Below are 25,663 nucleotides of genomic sequence, written 5' to 3' on the forward strand. Positions count from 1 at the left end.
GGGTAGATGAAATCACAAACAACTATCAAAGAGCCCTCTGTCTTCATCCAGTTAGCTTCCTGAGTCTACTCTGCATAAGTGGCAAGTTCCAGTGGCCTTAAACCACTGATTTGCCAATGACTGCTTTAATAAAGATTTGGTTTTGTACACTTGTCTACCCCTGTCTTGTATGATGCAGTGGTGGGTTGATAGCAAAATCCACATTTAAAATATAGAAGACATCACTCAGATTGGGAGTCCCTTGTTTCTCATTCCCAGTCCCATCCAGGCCAGTTATATATGTGCCCCATAGCTCCTGAGCCTATTATCCAAGCTTGTCTATCAGCAATGGTGCTAAGGTTCCCCACCAATGCACCATCTAATTTATAGTCATGAACCTTCTCTCTCACTTCAAGCCAGTCAGTTCCCCACTACCACCGAACTGTGTTGTATGGTTCCCAGGTGAAGACTGGCTGCCCTGCGAAATAGGCATAATCGTGTGTATGGGGATCAGTGCAGCAGATCTTCTCCCTCCTTTTCCCTAAGAAACTCCATAATTTTCTCCCAAGCAACAGAGTTTTGGAAAGTCACTGGGTTCCTTTGAAAAGGCCAGCTTGCCATGATGGCAGCACCCATACCCTCTTATTGCTGAGCACCTGAAAAGTCTAGATTGCCATTTCCCATGGTAAAATCGACAGGAGCACTCCTGGAGGAAGAACATCGGTAAGAATCCCCTCACTTCCACACTGGCTTGGACCCCAATAACAAAATCCATTGGCTGAAAGTTGAAGCTAGACAAATTCAGACTGGAAGTAAGGCACAACTGTGAGGGTAATTGGCCAATATGCCAAGGGTTGTGGTGGAGTCTCACCATTTTTATATCAAGACTGGTTGTTTTTCTAAAAAGATGTGCTCCAGGAATTATTTTGGGAAAGTTCTATGGCAGATGTTACACAGGTGTGCTGACTAGGTGATCACAGTGGTCCCGTCTGGCTTTGGAATCCATGCATCTCCTCTGCAATCACACAGTATGGTGATGAGGTGGTCTGGCAACAATGAGCACCAGGGTGGGCACTGCAGAAAAGATAATACAGCACCAACGTGTATCTTTTGTGCCTGCAGCTCAGAGGGGAGAGAGAGTAAGCTGGGCCATCCAGCCATCCCAGCACTATTCCCCTAACTCTGCCCAGTCTTTGCCCTTTCCCATGGTGCAGATGCCTCCAGGTGGTCGAGATTGGTGTGAGAGGGGAAAAACAGTGTCACGGGGTGGGGGAATCATCCAACACCCCATGCCCTGCAGGAAATAAGAAAGCCATATCTGGAAAGCACCTTCCATGTGTGAATTTAGGGGCAGGCATGTGGGCAGTTGTGCCAAGGGTTAGAGCAGGCATCACAGGATTCAGAGTCAATGATCAGAACTGGGTTACTTGGAGTGAGGCAAGGCAGGGCAGGGTTGGATCCAAGGCAGGTGTGGTGCTGGGTCTGATGCTGCATACAAGCAGGTGCAGGAGCTATCACAGCCAGGGTGACTGCTTTGAACAGCTGCAGGATGGTCTTTCACCTAATCAGGCAGCCCACTACAGGCTGGCTGTGCTCGTTAGCTTGCCTGGCTTCCAGACTGGCTCCGTTGCAGGCCCTGACTTTTGAAAGTGAGGGCTGGTGTCTCAGGAGCCATTTAATGGAGCGTTCACAATAAGTCTAGGACATGAATGTTCTCTACCAGTTCCCAAGACTGCTCAACTCGACCACAGCCTTCCCAGTTCCCCAGGTACTGGAGCCTTCCCCTAACTCAGCAAGAGTTGAGGCTTTGCTGTACCAAGTATTCCTCCTGTCCATGTTAGGTTATGGGTGGTGGCAGTAGGTTGGAGTGGTTTGGGTATGGGTTCTCAGTGCAGGATGTTCAGAGTGGGATGTGAATGATGGGGTGGCTCTCCAGAGACTTGTGCAGCTGTAAACTGAAGGCCAGTGGTTTTACCCATTCTGTAATGGCTAGGCATTGGTTGTCTAGTTGGGTGGCTGGGCAGTTCAATTTAAGGTTCTGGGCAGAGAGCCACACCTTGTCCCCTATGGCCAGATTTGAGATAACCTGATGGTCTGGGTCTGCATGGTGCTTATAGGCCTGTTTGGCAGACTGCAAGTGTTCCTTGAGCTCCCCGTGCACCTGGTGTAGGTGGGAAGGTAAATCCAGGGGGGCCAGTACTGGGGAACTCACAGGCAAATCTGGGTGGAATCAGGGGGTAAAGCCATAGTTTGCAAAGAATGGGCTATGGTGGATTGAGGCATTATATGCAAATTTGGCATACCACAAAAGGAGAAGCCAGTCATCCTTGTGGTAGCTCAAAAAGCAGCAAAGAGTTCATTGACTCTCTCTGTTGCCCATTAGTCTATGACAAGATGAGGGACTCGACACCAAGGAGTCTGAGATATTCCCACCAGAATTGGGAAGTGAACTGGGACCCTGGTCTGATACAATGCCTCATTGTAACCCGTAATAGTGGAAGGCATTTTCCAGGAAGATCCGATCCATCTTCCATGCAGTAGGAATAGTATGGCATGGGATGGGATGAAGTGTTGCCATCTTTCTTAGGACGACAACAAGCACAATTACCGAGTGTCCGGGGGAGGGATAGCTCAGTGGTTTGAGCATTGGCCCGCTAAACCCAGGGTTGTGAGTTCAATCCTTGAGGGGGCCATTTAGGTATCTGGGGCAAAAAAATTGGTCCTGCCTAGTGAAGGCAGGGGACTGGACTTGATGACCTTTCAAGGTCCCTTCCAGCTCTATGAGATAGGATGTGGCAGTTCTACAATGAAGTCCATTGCAATAGTAGACCAAGACTGTGGAGTCATGTGCAGAGGCCTATATTCATGCTAATTCATAAGCACAGAAACTAGGCCTCTATATAAGATGACAGCGGAAGTCTGCCAATTAGTTACTTTATTCAGAAGCAATTAGATTCAGACCGAAGGGGAAGGAGAGAAAGGAAATTAGAAACATTTGAGAGGAAGGAGGAAAAAAAGAAACCCTTAGTGGAAGAAGCAGTGCCAGGGCTTGCCAGAGCTGAGCTCCGGCACCTCTAGGCTTGGCAGTTCATAGCCCCTGCACCTCTGGGCTTGCTGCATCAGTGAATGAATAAAAAAGAAAATTGCTTGAGCCCCGGCCCCTCTTTCATTACAAATTAAGCATTAGGAAGAGGCAAGAGGCAGGCTGTGAGAGCAGGCAAAGGCTTCCTGGGCAGATGGAAGGGAGAATGGCCAGACAACTGAAGGGGAGACCGAAGATGGAGGAACAGAGCAGGGCAGGACAGGCAGAAAAGGGACATGAGGGGAAAGCACTTGACAAAGGATAACGGAAAAGAGGGACATCAGGGAATAGCAAACAACAGGAAAGACCACAAAGAGAGGGAAAGGAAGGGTAAAAAGGGGCATTTTAATAGAGAATGAAACAGGGAGAAAAACGATGAAAAAAAGAAGGAAAAAACCTAACTTGAACTAGGGGTAAAGAATGAAAGTAGGAGGCTGGGGCAAGAGATGGAAATAGAGAATAGAATGGGGGCAAGAAAAGAAGGCAGCAGAAAAACAAAAGGAGGAAAACAAACACAAGGTACACATCGTAGATAGTTCACTTGAATTCCTACATTTTGTTATATTTTCCTTCTTGCTAAAGGGAAGCTAAAGAGAAGATTTGGCTGACAGCATTCCAGGAGTGGAGGAACCTTCTGGCCAAGTGTGACCCTGGGGAGGGCAAAGTATCAGTACTTTAATGTTTCCAATTTGGGCAGGAGGAGAAACAAGGTAGCTTAAGGGGTTTTCTACCTCTAGTCTCTAGACAGTTCTAATAAGGACTCAGAAATGCCCGGCTTTGGCTACAGTAGTTGATAATTGTGCCATGACTAGAGAACACACTGTTTCAGGGACACTGGTAATGCAGCACTTAAACAGAGTAAACCAGGTGGAACAATTAACAGCAATTTTTGCTCAGAGCGCACACACGAAAAATTAACTAGCATGAACACTAAATTGCAAGAATTTTGTCAATATGCTGGTTATAGCACTGCTGTGCAGAACAAAACTGTCTAAAATTATGTATATATGACCTGAAGAACAGCTGTGTAGCTTGAAAGCTTGTCTCAGCTACAGAAGTTGGTCCAGGAAAAGATGTTACCTTATCCACCTTGTCTCTAAAAATAGAGAGGACACTTTTGTAAAGCGAACTAAATATATACACACACGCAGTGTTTCCCCTCTCACCTCATATGGCTGCCAGGTATAATATGGGATCTATTTAACCTCCCTATCACATACACACTATATTATCATGTTGTCATCATATGATACAGAATTGTGTTTCTGAACAAGAATAATAGAAATGCTAAGGTAGGCTCCCTCTTTTCAGGTTATTGTAAACAGCAAGTAAGGTTATAATTCATCTCTGTCTGTGACCTTCAACAAGAATGGCCCCTTTTCATTACATAATGCTATTTTTACAATGCCATTAAATGGCAGAAACGAGGGGAAGCATGAACAGTAATCATCTACATACAAAGCAATAGGGACGCTTATATTTTAAAAAATGACACTATAGCTCTAAATGAGCCAGTCAAAGAGGAGAGACTTCTTTAATATGTGAAAGTTCAAGAAGTAACAAATCAAATGGACTGCAGAGGCAGCTCTGCGGCATACTAAACATTGGAAAAAGAGGATTTTTGACCATGACTGAGAGCTGTTCAGCTGGCACATTGCCTGTGTGAAAACTGCTCCCCTTGCTATTTCTGGATTCATCGGGGAGGGTTGGTTTTTATTCCCGAGGGAAATGTGTTCCAGCCATGTACAGCTCTGCAGTCCATGATGCCCCATCATTACAAACCAGTTTCAAAATTTTGCTCAGGGGAAGAAGCCACAGTACTGCATAAGACAGTTAGAATCAAAGACTGTGTGTTAGCACAGAGATACGAAATACCCTTTTTCTTTTTCATGTTGTGACTAACCATTATGGGCCGGCGTCTTAATGACAAGACATGGATAGGGTACGTCTACACTACCCGCGGGTATCGGCGGGTAGCGATCGATCTATCAGGGATCGATTTATCGCGTGTAGCGTAGATGCAATAAATCGATCCATGATCGCTCTCCCGTCGACTGCTGAACTCCAGCTCGGCGAGAGGCAGAAGCAAAGTCGACGGGGGAGCGGCGGCCGTCGATCCCCCGCCACGAGGACGCGAAGTAAGTCATTCTAATTCAATCTAAGATATGCAACTTCAGCTACGAGACTAGCGTAGCTGAAGTCGACGTATCTTAGATCGATCCCCACCCCTAGTATAGACCAGGCCGCTTTGGAAGGAACACAATGTCAGACTTACTGCTGCTGAGTCACTTTCTGAAACAAGTCTAATCTTGATCAATAGGCTTTATGGGGCTATTGGATACAGTTTATAAAGCTATCACACGAGCGTCTTTAATTTTACTGTTGGTTTGTTGCATAAAGGTGAGATTGTGCCTGGCCCTTGCATGGGTGAGCGGGGGGCATGGTGGAAGGGAGAAGAAGCCTGGCTCCATATAGCATCTGACGACAACTGATGTTCCTGCACTCTTGAGTTTAGAGACGCTTTCCTGTAAGGGTCTCTGTAGGTGAGAAAGGGAAGAGCATTGGCCTGACCTCTGCCCTAGCCGGCAGAACTGGATGGCTCTGGAGGGGGAGTGCATGTTGCACCCTCTGAAGGGTGCAGCAAGTCACACTCCCGGTTCATGCCTGGGAACTCTAGGAAGCACCGCAACTACCCATCCAAATCTGTGTGCAAGTTATTGCTGAGTACAGTGGTTGCTGTGTCCTATACAGTCCCTCCACTACCAATATCTGACTCATTGCTTCTTTCTTCAGCATATCAGGATATTTGCTCTATGAAAAGTGCTATATAAAATAAAATCCTATTATGTCAAATTCTAGGCTATCAGCAGCTACATTGAATCAGAACATAGCTGGCAATATTGCTAATGATTCATGATGCAGAATATAGCTTGCCTGAGTTCTGCAGCTTCTCTGTATTGTTTCTGAAGTGAAGACAGTGAGCTAGGCAGCTATGACTCAGACATGATGCAAAGTCATTTAGTTGCACAGTTCTATTAATGTTTTACTATATTATTTGTATTACATAGCAACTAATGGCCCCCAACGGAGATCAAGGCCACATTGTGCTAGGCACTGTACGTATAGTAAGACGCTGTCCCTTCATCAAAGAGCTTATAATTGATGTGGACAAGGCAGACAAAGAAAACAAAGAGGTGAAGTGACTTTTGTACGGTCACGTGCCCTGCAGGTCTGGGGTAGAGCTGTGAATAGGACCCAAGACTCCTGATTCCCAGTCCAATAGACTATGGTGTATCCCAAACAACAAAATGCCACAGAAAAATAGTATAACCAACTGTACAGAGTGACACATTGCTAACACACAATAACTTTCATTCATTTTCTGGGATGGGGCACATGAAATCTACTGTTCGATTACATTAAAAAGACTTGTAGTTGTTTATTGAGTGCCAACAATGAGCTTGGAACTGTACAGGCAGGAGCCATAGGATTATAGGACTAACAAGAAGGAAATCGGGGGTGTAGGGAGAAATCTGTTCAACATGTTTGTTGTCTATACACAAATGTAAGGAGTATGGGGAATATACAGGATGAACTGCAAGTATTAGTCCATAAGTTAAATTATGACTTAATTGATATCACGGAGATTTTGTGGGAGAAGTCTTGTGACTGGAATATTGATATAGAGGGGTACAGCATGTTCAGGAAGGACAAGCAGGATGAAAAGGGAGGAAGTGTTGCATTGTACATAAAGAATATATATATTTATTCTGAGGTCCAGAAGGAGGTGAGAAGCAGACCAGTTGAAAGTGTCTGGGTAAAGATAAAAGGAGGAATAAAAATTGGGGTGATGTGGTCAGGGTCTACTATAGACTATCAAATCAGGAAGAGGAGGTGCAGAATGAGGCATTTCTAGAAGAAATAACAAATATCCAAAACACTAATAGAACAAGTCATGGTAGTAATTGGGGATTTTAACTACGCAAACATCTATTGGAAAAGAAATACAGTATAACACAATATTATGTGGGACAACTTTTTGTTTCAGAAAGTGGATGAAGGAACAGTAATTTTAGACTTGATTCTGACCAACACGGAGGAATTGATTGTGAATCTGAAGGTGGAAGACAATTTGGGTGAAAGTGATCATTAAATGCTCGATTTCATGATTCTAAGGAAAGGAAGGAGTAAGATCAGTAGCAGGACAATTTGTTTCAAAAAAGCAGACTTTAATAAACTCAGAGTACTGGTAGGTAAAGTTCCATGAAAGGAAAATCTAAGAGCAAAAGTAATTCAGGAGAGCTGGCAGTATCTGAAGGAGACAATAGTAAAGGCAAAACTGCAAACTATCCCCATATGAAGGAAAGAAGAATAATCGAAAGAGGCGAGTATGGCTCCACCAGGAACTCTTAAAAATGTGGAAACATGGGCGAACTAAGGAGGAGTACAAAAGAATAGCACAAGCATGTAAGGACAAAATTAGAAAGGCCAAGGCACAAAATGAGTTACACCTAATGAGGGACATAAAAGGTAATAAGAAAAACATAGTACCTCTCTTCAAAGAGGGGAACAAGGAGGCTACCCCGGAATTATAGACCAGTCAGCTTAACTTCAATACCTAGAAAGATACAGGAACAAATTATTAAACCATCAATTTGTAAGCACTTACAGGATAATAGAACAAGTCATGCTAAACCACCGTAATTTCCTTCTTTGACAGTATTACTGGCCTGTTGGATTATGGGGGAGCAGTAGATGTGATATAGCTTGATTATATCAAAGGCTTTTGACACAGTCGCACATGACATTCTCAGAATGAAACTATGGAAATGTGGATCAGATTCAATCAGTTAGGCACCCACAATTTAAAGACTGTACTCAAAGAGTAGTTATCAATGGTTTGCTGTCAAACTGGGAGGATGTATTTCATAAGGTCCTGTAGGGGGACAGTCCTGGGTTTGGTACTATTCAATATTTTCATTAATGACGTGGCTAATGGAATAGAGTGCATCCTTATAAAATTTGCAGAGGATAACAAGCTGGGAGGGGTAACAAGCACTTTGGAGGACAGGACTAGAATTCAAAAATACCCTCAACAAATTGGCGAGTTGTATGAATTCAACAAGATGAAATTCAATAAAGCAAAGTATTTCATTTAGGACAGAAAATGAAAATGCCCAACTACAAAATGGGGAATAACTGGCTATGTGTTAGTACTGCTGAAAAGGATGTGGGGTTATACTGAATCACAAATTGTATATGAGTAATGGTGCTGGGACTCACCACCTGGCACCTCCTGCTGGTTGTCTCTGGGAATTAGCTCTGTCCAGTGGAATGCCCCCTCCTGGTGGTGTCCCGTCCGTCATCTCGCCCTCGGTTGGCATCTGAGCCCGTGTCGCTCACCATCTCGCGGCGTCCTTTTCGAGCCACTGCCCTCCAGCAGTGCCCTTAGTCTATTCTCGTCCCCTTCCGGGGGAGGGGAATTGATCAGCAGTCTCTCTGCACTCCAGCCACCATGTACAACCACACACCCCAAAGTCTAATCCCTCTTGTCAGGGATCTGGCGTAGTCTATAATGGCCGCTCCCTACGGCCAATGGCTGGGTGTACTGCAAGGGGGGGGACCCAGGCCCACCCTCTACTCTGGATCCCGGTCCAGGGACCCTCTGGCGACAGCCTGGCTGTCCTCCTTCTCTCCCCTCATCTGTCTGCTTCCCTGGTTCGCTTCCCCTATGGCCCTTCCCCTCAGGGCCTGCAACCTGGCAGACACCGGGCTGGAGTTCCCCTCTGCTCCCCCGGGCCTGCCCAGCACTGCACTGTTCCTGGTGCTAGTCTCCCTGGTCTGGAGACAGACCTTCCCCTCTCAAAGGCCTAGGACAGACTCCTTGCTGCGCTTCTGGGCAGCCTTTATATAGGGCCAAGCTGAGCCCTGATTGGCCGTCAGTAAGCCCTTTCCTGATTGGCTGCCGGCCTGCGCAGCCTCTCTGGCCTACTCTGCCCCCTCTCACATCGGGGTGGGGCACTCACCCTGCCACAATGTGTCAACAATGTGATGCAGTTGTGAAAAAGGCAGCTATTCTGGGGTGTATTTACAGGAGTGTTGTATGTAAGACAAGGGAGGTAATTGTCCTGCCCTACTTGGCACTGGTCAGGCCTCAGCTGGAGTCCAGTTCTGTGCAACACACTTTAGGAAAGATGTGGACAAATGGGAGAGAGGCAGTGGACTCCAGAGAAGAGCAACAAAACTAAAAAAAGTTTTAGAAAACCTGACCTATGAGGCCAGGTTTAAAAAAAAAAAAAAAAACTAGGCATGTTCAGTCTTGCGAAAAGAAGACTATGATGGGGAACATGACTGGTTTTCCATGTTGACTGAAGGTAGGACAAGAAGTAATCAGGTTAATCTGCAGCATGGGAGATTTCAGTTAGATATTAGGAAAAACTTTCCAACTATAAGGCAGTTAAGCTCTGGAATAGACTCTCAACAGAGGTTGTGGAATTTTCAACATTGGCGGTTTTTAAGAAGAGGCTGCACAAACACCTGTCAGGGATGGTCTAGATTTACTTGGTCCTGCCTCAATGCAGGAGGCTGGACTTGATGACTTCTCAAGCTCCCTGCCAGCCCTACATTTCTATGATTCTATAGCTGCACCTTTAAAGACTATATGAGCTTTGGGTGACATTTTTCCCTAGTGCAGAGAGCCAATGGGATGCTCTCCACACCACTGACACCCTACATTGGGGCTGCAATGGGGGGGAGTATAACTGTGGAGCAGCTTTGCCATACGGTCTCCACACCTTCTGGCCACTGCTTGGGAGTGTCTGCATTAGCCCGCAATAGGTCAGTATTTTGTGGGGGGTTATAGGCACGGCCATAGGATCCAGGACCATGTGGATCCAGTGACTTGAAGACCCACTGACTTCAGTGGAGCCAGACTATCACCCCCTTGTGATGGAGGATTTTGGAGCAGGACACAATCACTATTTCAGACTGTGGGCTGGATTAGGGGGTCTGCTTGTGTTCGGGGAGAAGATAAATTCCGTCCCTCTTTCTCCAGCCCCTGCAGATAGCCTTGCAAAAAGCATGACTACTCAGGCTTTGTGCAGAGGGATGGAAGGACTGAGAGGATACATATCTCCTTTTGTGATTGTGTAGTAGATCAAACGTTGTCACATCACGTTTATCGGTAAACATCTTTTTATTAACATATTTGGGGATAAATGTTCTCATTTCTCCAAACGTATTAACAATGTCTAAAGCAGGGACTGCTGCACTGGGGGTGGGGATGGGTAAAATAGGATCTAACCAGGGTCAACCTTTCTCCCCTTTCACACCTCCCCTGGATTTAGAATGTGGAGGGGAGACCCCCCACACACACTCTGGGGACACTAGGGACTACCTACATGAGCTGCAGAGAGGAGGCAGCCAGAGACTTCACCTGGTAGAAGCAGCAGCAGACCAAGCAGGCACCTTTGGACATCTAGTTAAAGCTCTGGAATGTTCTCTGACTTCCCTCTGCCCTGCACTGATTCACTGTTTGCTCCAACTTCCGTCCCCACAAACATCTTTCTTGGCAACATTCATTTAAACAAATGTGAAAGTAAACAACGCTGTCAACTCTTGCTATTCTATAGCAAGTCATACAATATTTGCTGTTTTTCTTAAAGACACAGCTCTTGGAGTCATAAGCTTACATTTCATTCAAATAAAAGTTTCATAGTTATGGAGAAAGCTTGAAAATTTGAACCATAAAGGCCCAAGAATTAGAATGCAAATAAACAGAACCCAAGAATTATTATTTTTAAATCTCATTATTTTTTAATCAATCTAATAATTTTGGGGTTCTGACTCATGATTTTTGAATACTTGGGATTAGCAATACTGAAGCAACCTTACAGTATATTAAATGCCATGAGATGATGAGAAACCATGTAAACTCAAAAGTCCATATATATTAAACTGCACAGTAACACAAGTTTCTGAACTCTATAGAGTTCAATTACATGGCAGGGAAAAGTAATTGTACTGTACTGATCCACTCCCGTTCGTGGTAGAGTTAGTGTATTCTGCTATTTATTCTTGCTTTTGTTTCCTCCCTCTTCAGTGTTATTATGACAGGTGCATATAACAACTTCTTTCGAATGTTTGACCGAAACACCAAGCGGGATGTTACCTTGGAGGCATCCCGGGAGAGCAGTAAGCCACGAGCCATTCTAAAACCCCGCCGAGTCTGCGTAGGGGGCAAGCGAAGGAAAGATGACATCAGTGTCGACAGTTTGGACTTTACGAAGAAGATCTTGCACACAGCCTGGCATCCAACTGAGAACATAATTGCTATAGCAGCGACAAACAATCTGTACATATTTCAGGATAAAGTGAACTCAGAAATGCACTAGATCGATCAATATCTTTCTGTATTTATAAACCAGCCTTTTGAGAGTTGTAGAAGGACATGATCTTCACAAAAGTGTGGTCATTGTGGTGGAATTTGTAGATTCCCTCCCTCCACCCCTCAGTCTGTATCATTGTTGGTGGCAACCAACTGTTTTAAATCACTGCAACTGTATAATTGTCTAAGTAAAAAGGCACTACTGTGAATTCAGTACTGTGGTCTATGTCCATTTTTTAAACAATCAGGGGTATTCACTTCAGGACTGATCCTGTGAGGTGCTGAGTACCCTAAACTCCAGGGACAATGCTTCACAGGACCAGCATCCTGCTGTGCTGCATTCTTCCGCAGTCTGCAGTGTTCACCACATTATTAGAGCTTTTCACATTAGTCCCTTGATTTTTTTCAGGAATGCTTTCCGGGCTTTCAAAGTCAAGTAGACTTATTTATGAGTGTAGGAATAGCTGTGTCCCCCATACATTGCTGCGTACAGAAGGAAGGCCCTAGACAGTTAGTATTATGGAAGCAAAATAAATTATTCTGCTTATTAACAAGTGACAAGTTGTCCCTATTTCCCTTTTCACATTCCCCGTCCCTCGCATTGAGCCCTCATTATGGAGTTCCACAAACACTTTTATAATTTTTTACGTCTGCTAGAAATCCTGACTTTGTATTTCAACTTTCTGAGTCAAAAAATGAAGAGTGCTGTCGATAATCTCAACTACCTTAGTTTAAAAAGGCAGCTTGTTCTGCAGGTACATTTCCAATCACACTGTAGAATGTGACAATACTAATTTCAGTGGGTGCCATTTAAAAACTCAGGATTTGCCACTCCACGGTGACTATTCAACACATTTAAAGATACACTTGTTAATGCATATACACCTGTGCTATTACAATTTTGGGATGGGATTTTCAGAAACCCTCAAGTGTTGGCCTAACTCTGCTTCCACTGAAGTCAAACATTGAATTAAGCCCTTTTGAAAATCCCACACGTGATGTTTACTGCATCACACTTATTACTTTAAACTTGGTATTTGCAGAATCCCCATGAAATACAGGTTGAATTACTATGAATGGTAACTCAAGAGTTTAGCGTGGCTCAGTGAATTTTAAAATGACTGTAAAATTACAAGATGACTCCTGGGTGAAACAGAAAACTAAAATTCTACTTAAATTGGTTTATACAGTTCTTTCTTCAATTGAACTTCAATGTAAATGGAAGATGATATTTCCATTAAGAAGTGTATAGAAATGGTGTACCATTTTGGAAATGCTTTTTAATCTAGGAAATCTTTCTGCATGACTAATAAAATCTGCGGAAAAATTATTACCCCAAATGATTTCTTCTCAACTCATGAGTAAAGGAGTGTAACTGATTCAGATGCCTTGGCTGATCTGCTCTTGTTAAAAATCCCTCACTTAGAAAAGGTTCTTTAACAACCTTACCCCATTCTTCATTAACTTTTTGGAAAATGGAGAATGAACTAATAAATGAACCTGCATGCTTTTATATTTTGATTTTTGGGGGAAAATCTACTACCAAGGTTTACAAAAAAAAAAGGTGACAACTTTTTATATGAAGTCTTGACATGACACATGAACTATGTATGTTTAAATTTTTTTAGATTGATACTGTATATTCCGTGTGTAGAAGCACAAACGCATGTGCATCAGTTTCCAGCAATACTATACACATACAGTATGAAATATGTAGGTTAATTTTAAAGGGAATGAGGAATGTTTGTTTATAAAATACTGTATACCCTAGAAGACATGGGCAGTATTATATGTATATATTTATTCTAATTAAAGTTAACAATCAATTTTTTTTCTTGTAAAAAGGTTTAAGAATGTGGTAAATTGTATAGAAATCTCGTTAATGCCAAACTACTGCTTCAAGGGTGTCATACACTTTCTTTGACTTTTGGCCGCCTCCATTAACCTTTGTAGCCCAAAAATGCTAACAGCTCATACTGGCATTTACTGCTAGAAGTACTGTAAAACATATTTAGCTTCTAACATCCTCAAGTAAGAGTCTATATGTAACTTATTATAAAGCAGATCTTAATACAACAGTAATACTATTTTTATTTCAAGTACCTTATTCTGTTTCAGGTTTGGGTACCAAAAAGGTCTTGTAAAAATAACTAATAAAATACATTTTTGGAGCTTTACAAAATTATTGATTTCCAGACCAAAATGATATGATGTGATTATTGAGGAAAATATGGAAATCCTTCTAAAGACCAGTATCACATTCATGACTCTGATATCACTGCTACGATTCAGTTTCCTGGTCTTTTTGAATGTAAGAAAGTTGACATCGTCATTGTGAATCTTTTAAAACTTTTTTTCGGTTTTGGTTTGAGCTTTCAGTGGCGTAGAGTAAATGATGGTAAAGTTGGTAAATCAGATTGTTTGGAAAGCTGTTGTTCATGGCTGCATTCTTTGTGTTGCACAAATTAGCTAACTGTTGTTGAATAAAGATATAAATATGTTAATACCAGCTTTTTCAATAAAATGACTGCAAAAATTGCATAAACAAATGACTGAGCTGTGCCTTATTTTTAAGCTAGGTATTAGGCATGTAGGTGCTTTGGAAAACAACAACAAAAACGCAGCAGTGAGTCTCAGAGCCCAGGTCTACACGCACATGCTCATCGGGCTCATACTACAGGACTAAAAATAGCAGTGTAGATACTCCGGCTGCGGCTGGAGCACAGGCTATGAAAACTGGGGAAGCATTTTTTGTTGTTTTGGCAGTGTAGACAAAACTGCCTAAGTCGCTTTTGAAAATGTACTTAGACTCCTAAATTCCACAGGTGGTTTTAAAATCACCCCAAATCAGAAAGAAACAAATAAAAATAATTATGATAGGTAAATGCCAATGAAGAAGAAAGCATTTTAAATCTATATAGCGCTAGAGGCAAGTATGGCAGCTTGCATACAAAGCTCCCACTGCAGTCAATAGGAACTTTGCCACTGTAAAAAGGGCAGGATGCAGCAGGTAATTCAAGTTTAGAAAAACAAGTTAAAATATTAACAGAATATCGTAATTCCTAAATGTTACATTCATCTGAGGAGGAGCCCCAGTTCTGTCAGAAGTGGGAACATGTGTCTGTCAGCACATTTTTAATTATTTTAACACCTGACAGAAGAAGTGTATGGGTTTATAAAATGAGAAGGGTGAGCCCTGTTCATCCGAAAAGAGGCACAAATATTTAGTTTTCTCATTTTTAAAAAAGTATTAACACAACAGCAGCTAACATCAAATATACGGAAGCAGAAATTCTGTTAGAGCTACCTGGCAAGAAGAGATTCATAGTTAAACAGCGGCACTGAGCCATGCCGGGGAGACTTAATACTTAATTGGGAAACAAGTCACGTGTCAAGATGAAAACAACGTGGCAGGACAAATCCCTAGAAGAAGCAGTATTATTAAGTGGTGGTGATACAAATTAAACCTGCAGTGCCAATCCTACAGTGAGGCAAAATGCCCATTGAAGAAAATGAGTTCATCTATGTAAGACTGAGTTGACCCACAGAGCGACTGCAGTGCTCAGCAACGCTTGGAGAGCAAAAGAATTTAGCATGAAGCTTCTTCAGATACACGGCTAGATTGTACCTATCTTTAGGTTTATGTGTAAAGGCGGGAGGAGAGAATGGCATGGTCTTACACACCTCTCCCCTAGTTTACCTGTCGCTTCTTTTTCCCCCTCACCTGGCACATTTCCAGTCCTTGAACTACCTAGTCTCACTTGGCTTATCAAATATGAGTAGATAGTGGTGGGATAAAACTTAGTTGCAAACATCAAGCAATATGCCCATTTCCCTTTGCAGTTTCTCTTCATCCCTAGTGCCCAGCAGGATAAACATAAACCAGATGCCAACCTCCATTGCTCTAGAAAATTCAGCAAATATATTTATTAACAGCACATGATAACCTGTTTTAACGCTATTGATTAGTGAAAAACAATGGCAACAGGAGCTGCTTCTCTTGGTTCAGTGCCACCTACTATTGCTATTTGCAGTCAGTGCAGCCACTTTGCTCTGATTTTCAGTTTGAGGCTAGTTCCCCCATCTAGTGAGATTGAGATTACATTTCTAACCTTCCAACACCACTGCTAGGATGAAATTCACCCCCACTTCCACAGAGAAGGCCAGCACAAGAACTATGCCCACTTAATTTCTAGTTTCAGCCTATGTTATTGATGCCCTCATCCTCCTGATTCCATAATTACATCCCCTGCCCATTTGCATTCTTCTCACTAATTGTCTCATATCTAAAATTAGAGTCTGATCCTGCACACGTTTATGTAGGCCCTCAGAAGGCAACAGGACAAGGAAAAGTTTGCAGGATTGGACTCCTGGGGGCAGGGTACATGTTGTCTTTGTACTGTAAATCTCATGCAATGCTTTAGGTGCTGTACAAATGACAGTGAATAATAAGTGCTGGAAATACTTTCCTTGGGGATGTAATGCAGAAAAACCTTATTCCTTTGTATTCTTGTCTCAGTCCCAGCTTCTGGGCTAGAAAGTCATTGTGGGTGAGCATTCTTTACACACTTATCCACTGTAAAGACGTACTCCACATCGTGGCCCAATGCGAGGACCCATTCAGGCCAGGTATACCTGACCTAGGCAGACTGACTTGGGTTCCTTGATCTAGAAGTGTTACCAGGGTTACAGATTAAGCAGTCATGATATTGATAATGATTTGTCTTGTCATTTGCTAAGTGCAGCCAATCAATAGAAGGTACAAGGCATGTAACTGATCACATTTCCATTAAATAATTATTTTAATTACCACAGTGACCATATTTTATTTTCATTTAACATTACTGCTAACAAGAATAATAGGACCTAAGTAAATAAAAGAAGGTCTCTTTTTTATATGCAGGGTACTCTTTTTTAGCACTTTTGTGAAAAGCCATCACCTTTGTTAAAAATAACTAATATCTGAAAAGAGGAGAGAGCACTGGTTTCATACTAAATAGAATGTGAATTTCTAACACAGCAATAAATAGCAGCCCTATCTGAAAAGACCTTGTCGGAACCAAATGTTTCTTCAACCCAAAGACAGATTAGCTCCAAATGCAGGGACAAATTCCTCAGCTGGTATAAAGTGATACAATGCCAATGAGCAATTCCAGCTGAGGATCGGACCCATAATATCCTTAATAAAATAAATCTGTCATCACCTGTTATAGATCAATGGATTCAATTGCTGGAAGAAAGCTGTTCTGGAAAAAGTCAATGTAAATAACAAACAAAAATAATAATTTAACCTGGAATCAGGGGCCAAATTGAGGGGGGCAGGAAAAGGCTGGTACTCTTCCAAGCTCCACCCACAAAATAAGCTCCTCCGATGCACGTCATCCAATGAAACACCACTCACAGCAGATTGGGCAGCTACTTTAGAGATGATCATGTGTCTTGCTGAGCCTCAATCTTGTATTTGGCTCCACCTTGGTGGGATTTGAATGGGGTTGCCAATTGCTGAATCACACAAATGCAAACACCCTTGCCCTGCCCCTTCCCCGAGGCCCCACCCCTGCCCCATCCCTTCTCCAAGGCCCCACCCTGCTCACACCATCCCCCCTCCCTCTGTTGCTTGCTCTCCCCGGATTGGGGCAGGAGTGCGGGCTCTGGGCTGGGGCCGAGGGGTTCGGAGTGTGGGACAGGGCTGAGCCTGGGGCAGAGGGTTGGGGTGCAGGAGAGGGTGCAGGGTGCAAGCTCTGGGAGGGAGTTTGGGTGCAGAAGGGGGGTCAGGGCTGGGGTGCGAGGTGCGGACTCCAGCTGGGCGGCGCTTACCTCAGGCGGCTCCCGATGGGCAGCGCAGCGGGGCTAAGGCCGGCTCCCTGCCTGCCCTGGCCCCATGCCGCTCCCAGAAGTGGCCAGCACGTCCCTGCGGCCCCTGGGGGTAGGGGCCAAGGGACTCTGCGCACTGCCCCTACCTAAAATCTCCCATTTTGGCTTCAGTAGCTTCCCAGTAGGAGCAATATGAGATAGTGGGCACTTTTAGTAATGGCAAAAATAATGAGAAAGCCCACTTTATATCATGAGTGGCATTTCTTGGGTGTAATCGGCAGAAGTTTCACAAAGGCTAGTGATCTACACTACCAGCCTAGCTGGCAGTCCACAAGGATCACAAATTGGATATATGAATTCTGAGGACATCTCAAACTTCAGACCACCTCACCTAGTTGAAAAAAGTCTTTACAATAAAATATACAGTATTTTGTGTTCGGGGGTTTGTGCCTTATTTAGTCTTCAGTTGGTAACCCTGACAGTGTCTACCCACCTGCCCGCTGCTGCCCAAAATGCAGAAAAGGGGTATCTAAAAGCTGGAGGCCACATGAGAATGAGTTGATACAGTGAATCAGCAGTAGAAACAGGAACAGAACACCAAACTCTTGACTTCTGGGTCTGTATTATCACCCCAGGTGCCACCATTCTGCAAATTCTTTGGTTCATCAAACTTAAAAACAATAGAAAAAATGGCCAATTGGGGAGAAAGTTTAAATAAAAAGATTTCAAAGGCTAAACATCAAAAGCAAATAAATTAATTAGCAATAGTAAGTGAATAGATAAGTAAATGTAATGCTCTCTGCTTGGCCCAACATTAGCCAACATTTAAGGTCTTATAGGTTTGTTTCCATTAGGAGGAGGAATAGTTGATGTGTGCCAGGTAAATTCTTTCATGTAATCTTGTTTATTTATAAACAATATACACAGAGTCTTGTTTTCCTGAGCAGGAACAACAACATGCAGTTGCCTTTCTCAGAAATCCCGAGGTGTGCAACTCCACTGAGTTCTGTGCACAAGGAGTTCCGTCTCTCTGCTTCCTCTCCGAGTCACACTCACATCTGCTTCTCCAGGCTTTCAGTCCCTAAGGCTGTGTCTATACTGCAGAGTTAATCTGGGTGACTGGCACCCGGATTAGCCTTACTCAGGTGTGAGTGTCCCCACCGCAAAGCCCTACTCGTGTTACTGCATCCTCACAGCTTCTGCACTTGCCCACGTGTGGGGGCATAGCCTATGGCTCTTTGTGCTGGGACATTATAGGATTCTTTCCTGGTCAATTGTGTCAATTGCAGAACTTGTCTGTCTTGCTGGGGAAACAGCGAGAAAGGGATTGGAGGATCATTGGCACTCGGGTGATTTACTCCACATCCTCACTGCAAAGTGGGCAGGTTCCAGCCTGAGTTAAAGTGAAGCCCGGGTTCTAACCCACACCCCCAGCTGGGTAAAGCCCAGCCGGAGCCTAAAGCACCTCTAAACCCAAGTTAGAGGTTTTTCTATGTGGAAGGTTAGGGGGTTAAAGCTAAAATCCAGGTAAGAACCTGTGTAAACTGTGCAGTGTAAACATATCCTAACACATACACAGGCTGCAAAACTGATATCCTAACTCCTGTGTTTGCAGCCAGGGAAATCCCACAGCCAACACATTTAGCTCTGACCATCCATTGTTTGCAGCTGTTGCTTCCTATATAAAGTGACTTGATTGCTCCTTCTGTTGGATCTGAAAGAATGCTTGGCACACCCATTGACTTTAACGGGGTCTGTTAGGGTGTATCTACACAGAGAGCGGCAGCAAATCTCAGATCCTGGGTTGACAAACTCAGGCTCATGGTACGAGGCTAAAAATAGCTGTGCAGATGTCCGGGCTCCCCTCCCTTGGCTTCAGAGCCTGCGCTCCAGCTGAACCTGAATCTCTACGCAGCTGCTCTTAAAACGGTAGCGTGAGCCCGAGTCTATTGACTCTGAACTGCCGGCTGTGTAAACGCACCCTTATTGTCTTTGGATCACAGACTCACCTGATAACAACCAGAAGCACCTTGCAACTTCACTGTACTAAATACTATTTTATGTAAACAAATATGCACGGTTCTAATTCATTATGCTTTTCTATTCGTAAGGATGCTAAATGGGTGAGCATCTCTACAGTCCATTTCTGAAAGTTATACTTCTTTCCTGTGTGCTGCCAGCGCTGAAAGGCCAATTTTGCAGGATATTTTCTAAGCGGAAGATTTACAGGATTTGAGTGACTGTATCTTAGCAACCACAGATGCTTATAAACCCAGTTTGACTGCTTCAATTTTTAATTTAAATCTACCACAGAGAGGCAGCCTTCATGTACCATGCACAAAACCACTCCAGCAGTTCATTATATAGAAACACAATTGTCTTATACAAATGCAGTCTCAAAAATGAGTCTGAACTATGGAATCTATTCCCTTTCCCCATAGGCCCTACCTATGAATTTCACATAATTTCTGTTGGACAAGCTATTCATAGCTGGCTGAGTCATGCTGTCTAGAAAGAGGCTGGGGAGGCAGGGGGATCTAAGAGTCAGTGCAGAGGTACAAGCTCTCCGTGGAGATTGTACTGGCCTCCTGCATAGACCCTAGATATTTGGGGACGAAGTGTCAACCCTAATCCCCCAAGGAGTTACTTGAGCCAAATTCCACACAAGAAGAACCTTGCAAAATTCTCCTCATCCCAAAAGCCATTCCCACAGATTTTTCCTTAGGAAGGCATGATCTATTCCTGTGATACTTACCCATTCCCACACCCTGTGCAGCAAGGAGCAAAACCTGAATCCAGAATACAATTGAGTCATATTTTGCATAGCCTCTGAGATAATAACAATCAGTATTTATATAGCCCCTTTTCATCCACAGATTTCAAAGTGCTTCAGAAAGATGGGTAAGCATCACCTTACCTACCACGATCTTATTTTGGGAAACCTAGTATCATTAATTATGTTATTTCTATTGTTAATGTCAAAAATAAAGGGAATATAAGTAAAACTATAGTTTAGGGTCAACTATTAGGTCCACTTTAGGACAGAACCATAACATGCTGTATTAATTAGGGTACCTGTATTACAGTTAACTGATCCATTTTTCAAGATGTTTTAACATAAGCATCTCAGCTGGAATCAGAAGATCAGTTATCCCAGGAAAAAGAGTTTTCAGAATAAAGGACTGAAATATTTCCACTGAGACTCCCCATTTAATGTATCACAAATAAGGATCACTTGAGCAATTATCAGAAGTAGCTTTAGGAGAGATTTATGAATCAGACATTTATAAATACAGGAAAAGATTTTTCGCAAGGAGAAGGCTGAAGAATCAATTTACTGCAAATCTGGCTATGAATCATCATCATCATCTGCCCACTATTTGTCCTGCTGAAGTGCTATAGATGCACATCAACATACAGATGTGTTATATATTAACTGAATTCACAAGACCATACAAAGTTAGCACATTTTGCAAAATCTCTCTTTCCCCCCCCAAATATTCACAAGATCATTTTGCACCATTTTTTGACCTCAACATGTTATGAAATGGCAGGTTTTGAAATTGCATATGTTTTGAAATTTAAAAAATCTTTACTGGAAGGAAATTACAAATTTCAAACTTTGAAATTTTTAAAATTGAGGGTTTGTGTCTCAAAAATGTGTGATCCCATTCTTAAGAGAAAAATCCCCATGAAATCTGTAGTGTTTTCCAAAATTGGTCCAAATCCATATTTCAAGATATGCAATTTTCACTGAATATTCTACACAGCCCTGATTTGATTTTTGTACCTTTTCCCTTTTATTAACCTACAAGTACACTGTGTATGCAGTATATTAGAATAACTGATAAGAAACTTAAGTCACCTTTGCAACTTTGTCCCTCCAAAAATTGCATTTTGTCGACACACATAGAATAACTATGCTCTGTACCTCAACAGCATGTCACTTGGTGAGGCAAAGGTTAATTTCTGGCTTTTCTACTATAGCTCTAAGTGAAATGTCCTGACATGACTTGCAAGGGAAGCTGTATTGATTCTTTTGTCACTTTACTGTCCAAGGTTAATCTGAATGCTTGCTCTTATAGACCATTTTTATCAGACTAGGGAATAGAGCAGACCTTAACACCAGAACTACAGAGTCAAGTTACCTTTGTCCACTACAACTTCTTTACAGCTCTTTGAAGAGGCAGGATTCCTGTGAGTGGAACATACCAGAAGTTATCAGAACTCACTCTTGTGATGAAAAAGATAACACGAGGGGGGGGGGGGAAATCACACAGTCCAAGCTAAAGTGGAGGTGCTCATCTCAGGCATTTACCTCTTTAAAGCATTTGTAAACTACTTCTCACTTTATTACTGGGATCATTTCACAAAGCAAGCTGGAACTACATTTGAGTCAGATGCTGTCTCCGACATAGGTTTGGGGACTACATCCTTAAGTGGCTAAAACCTCTTAAAACAATATTTCCAATACCTAAACAATTTGTCATTCAAAGCTTTATTTTAGTAATTATTTACTGAAGTTATAATTCTTTGCCCGAGGCAACATAATGGATTGTTGTCATGGAAACATCTCTGCTATCACAAGCATGGGATCCTTTTGAAAAGTGAGGGAGACACTGAAGCGGGATCTAAAGAAGAAATGCTTTGTTCCAATGTTTCTCTTTTTAAAGCAAAGAAATCATCTAAAACACAGAGAGGTAGATCTGGATTTTGGTTCCAACCCACCCAAAGTTCAAGGGTATTAGGAGCCAGGATTTTGGTTTAGGCCCATGTCTAATTTAAAGTGACACTAAGCTACTGCTGCCAAGAACTGGCATCTCCCATAGTTAGCAGCATCTGCAAGGCACTTTGTGTTGCTGAATTTGCTATTATTGTCAGAAAATTCTGCCTCCCATCTTCAAACTAAGCCAAAAGACTAGTAACAAACTGCTGTTATAAAACACCTGCTACAGAATCTCCATTTGATTTGCAATCTGTTTGACAGAATGCTGACTCTGAACTCTTCGCCATATGGGGCCTTTGCTTGAGCTACCGTCTTGTCAAACAAAATGCCAATCGATTTATATTGCATAGGGAGGCTTTGGAGAATTTAACATAGATCTAAAGTAAGAGAGGCTGTCAATTTCCCTTAAAAAAAAAAAAAAGAAGATAGCCTTTGTACTTCATTCCTAATTTAATTGCACCATTGTAAGCTGGATTCTGTACATACCTTTACTGTTCAGGTATTATAGTCAAGTTTTACTAATTATCTGGTAAGTGCTGATGGTGTGCTGGATGCAAAACAAGGCCCAGAAGTAAACATGGTTCCTGCCTGGAGTGACATCAGGCCTATGCTGTATAGCGGTGAAAGTTACAACAGCACTAAATCAAATGTCACTCTAAAACCTACATTAAAACAATGTTAATGAGGTGTGTAAGCCCCTCAAGAAGCGGCTAGCCTACAAATTGTCTGGATAGTATGTTTAATACAGCCTCACTATCTGTAGCTGCATTATGTGCTCCATGGTTCTTATACGCACCTTCCTCAGAGGGTTTCACAAACTGGAGCAAATACTTATCTCACTGCTGTGGCCTCAATATGGGAACAAGCATAGGCATAACTAGTCTGCTCATCCCTCTCACTGTAAAGAGTTAACCAGGACAAAAACAGAGAAAATGGTTACATGTTCTTTCTAAGGGAGATTTTTAAATTACATTTTAATTTCTCTCTCAGAAGTAGTAAAAGCATTGTCTCCTTTTAGTCTTTTAGTGTTTTCCTCTTCAGAAAACATTAAATAGAGAGAGAATGCAGTACAGGCTTTGAGTGCCATCTGATGGCATGGATGAAAATCATCCAGTTATTGTATTATTTTGAAGCAGACAATGAACAACTTTAAATTCCAATTTCTAAGAAACTGTCACTGGTAATTGACCAAATAAATGACTGGCCTCACAAGAGAAAATTTATGCCTAATTGCATTATGTTTCTGCAAAATTTGCTGAGCTACTAATAAAGGCAAAAGATGATCTAGATCTGTATGTGCACCAGTGGAGGCTACTGGAATGTGTACAGTTTATGGACAAATCCTCAAATGAACATAAATCAGTATAAAATTAGCAGGTTCTTACCTTGGATTCTCTTTTCTGGCTTTTTTACAAGCATATATTGAAGGAACACAACATCTCCTTCTCTTAGGTGTGATTTGGACACAGTAAAATTTATTGATTTGCTACAATGCTAAATTGTAGATGAGGGGCTGGATGGTACAGGTAATTAACAGCTTGATACAAACTTTTTAATGCGTATGGTACATCACTGGTTCAAAGTCCTGGTCAGGTGGTGTCAGTACTGTTAACCCCCAAGTGTTCAAAAATCATGAATCTGTCCCTCCCATCATGAAATTGGCTTAAAAATCATGAGACTTTACATAATAATAAATCTGGGGTTCTTTTTGTTTGCCTTCTGGTTTTTGAGCCTCTAGATTACGCTCGGATCATGTTTTCAAGCTTTTATCTGTAACCATAATGGGCAGAAACTCACATTTTTAAATGGTAACAGGTTTCAGAGTTGTAGCGAGGGTGCAAATTAGGGTTCTAGCGTGTACCAAGGGCAAGCACTGCCCAGCAGTTCCTGAAGAAGTGTGGTAGCCTTCTCTGGCTGTCCCTGCTTGGCTGCTATTCCCTGATTACTGCCTAATGATTGATGTGAAACGAATGGGTGGTTTCATTCCAGTCCCAGCCAGACAGGTGCCCCAATCACAAAAACCCCTCATGCACTAGATGGGCATTAGCTGTCACCATGTTCAGCTGTCCCAGGTAAACTGAATGGGCAGCAGGGACTGAACTACTCTTTCATATTATACCTATTGGGGTCCGGGAAGTGGGGAGGCAAAAGCCCAGCCTAAGGGGAGGATCTACATGACCTGGAAACCAACTGATTTCGGGGGACAACTAATGAAATAACAGGAGTGCGGTCAAAGGGTCAAAAGAAGGGAGCCTGGTTGGGACACAGATCAGAGAACCTGGACAGCACCTACTGCTCCTCGAAGGCGTCAAGGAAGCCAGTGGACGCCACCCAGAAGAACTCTGCCCGGATGCGTGAACGGACAGAGGATCAGAAACAGGCCCCACAGTCATAGGAGTCTCCATTGGCCAACCTCCTCTCCCTGGTTTTATAGATGGCCGTTTTAGCCAGGGCCAGGAGAAGGTTGACCAGGAGGTCCCGTGAGTTTGTGTGGCCACGGATAGGGAGTGCGTAGAGGAGGTGGTGAGGGGAAAAGTGCAGCCAGGTTCAAAAACGCAATAGCCCTGCTCTAGTTAAGGTTCAAGCCAGGTTTCAAGTCAAAGCTCAGTTTTTGTAAGTGCTCTAAGTCAATATGGTGACACAAGAGTGCCTTTTTTTTTTTTTTTTTTTAAACAATAGGCTTCTTAGCATATGCATAATGTGCCCCAGGTGGCAAATGACCAGGATTCATCACCAAATTTGGTCCACTGGTTGGATCATTAATAGCTTCCCTGGCCTGGGCCGGATACTGACAGGGAGTGTGACATGAACATTGACCCGTGCCCTCCTTCTGGCAACTGACTTTTGCTTATGGACACAGAGCAAACAAGAGCTCAGATCATCCTATCAGTGTGGCCAGTGCTTGAGGGTTACCCCCAACAGAGGGCATGGTGTTCACCAGCCCTTCCAGGGAAATCAAATTAAAACTTTATTTGAAAAAGATGTTGCTATTTTATTTTAGTGTCTCAAAAGCCTTTCGAACTGAAGTGCCAGAGGAATTAAACTAGGCATGCAGGGGCAGAGGAGTTAACAGGATTGTTTGCTTTCACAATTTCACACCAGCTGGATAGCTCAAGCAGATAAGCAGGAGTGTTCGGATGCTAAACACACCCAGCCAGCATCACTGTGAGCCTCCCCTCAAAAAGACAGCGTGGGTGAGGTAATATCTTTTATTGGACCAGCTTCGGTAGGTGAGAGAGTCAAGCTTCTGAGCTTAGACACAACTCTCCTCTCGGTGTAAGCTCGAAAGCTCGTCTCTCACCAGCAGAAGCTGGTACAATAAAAGATATTACCTCATCTACCTTCTCTCCCCCCTACTCTGGGACCAATACGGCTACCACAACAATGCATACCACCTGAAGCAGAAATTTGGAAAAGGTTAGATAGCATATTGCTAAAGCCTGTCTCTGGCAGAGTGATGCATTTTTTTTTTTGGTTATTTTGGGGGAATGCGATCAAAGTATTTTTGTAAAACAAAATTAGGTATGTCAATGTTGCTGGCAGGGGAGGGGCAATTTAGGTGGTGAAGTGAGGGGGAGAGGAAATAGGATGAGAGGGATTTGGGGCTGCATCAAGGGAAGGGGGATAGATAGAGATGGGTGGTAGGGTAGGTGAAGAAGGGAGGAACCCATAGTGA

The 25,663-nt window shown here is 42.9% G+C and overlaps 1 protein-coding gene across 5 annotated transcripts in view; it reads left to right on the plus strand.

Annotated features, from left to right (window-relative positions):
• The window catches only part of PPP2R2C (protein phosphatase 2 regulatory subunit Bgamma), a 267,643-nt gene extending 253,647 nt beyond the window's left edge, over positions 1–13,996 (plus strand). For all 5 annotated transcript variants that reach the window (XM_054030914.1, XM_054030917.1, XM_054030916.1 and 2 more), the window contains one exon: positions 11,163–13,996. In XM_054030914.1, coding sequence (XP_053886889.1) covers positions 11,163–11,454 — 292 coding nt within the window. In that variant the 3' untranslated portion in view covers positions 11,455–13,996. The remainder of the gene's footprint in view (positions 1–11,162) is intronic.
• Positions 13,997–25,663: the final 11,667 nt, after the last annotated feature.

This window comes from Malaclemys terrapin, chromosome 5, assembly GCF_027887155.1.
Source record: "Malaclemys terrapin pileata isolate rMalTer1 chromosome 5, rMalTer1.hap1, whole genome shotgun sequence".
In the NCBI taxonomy this organism is placed as follows: domain Eukaryota; kingdom Metazoa; phylum Chordata; order Testudines; family Emydidae; genus Malaclemys; species Malaclemys terrapin.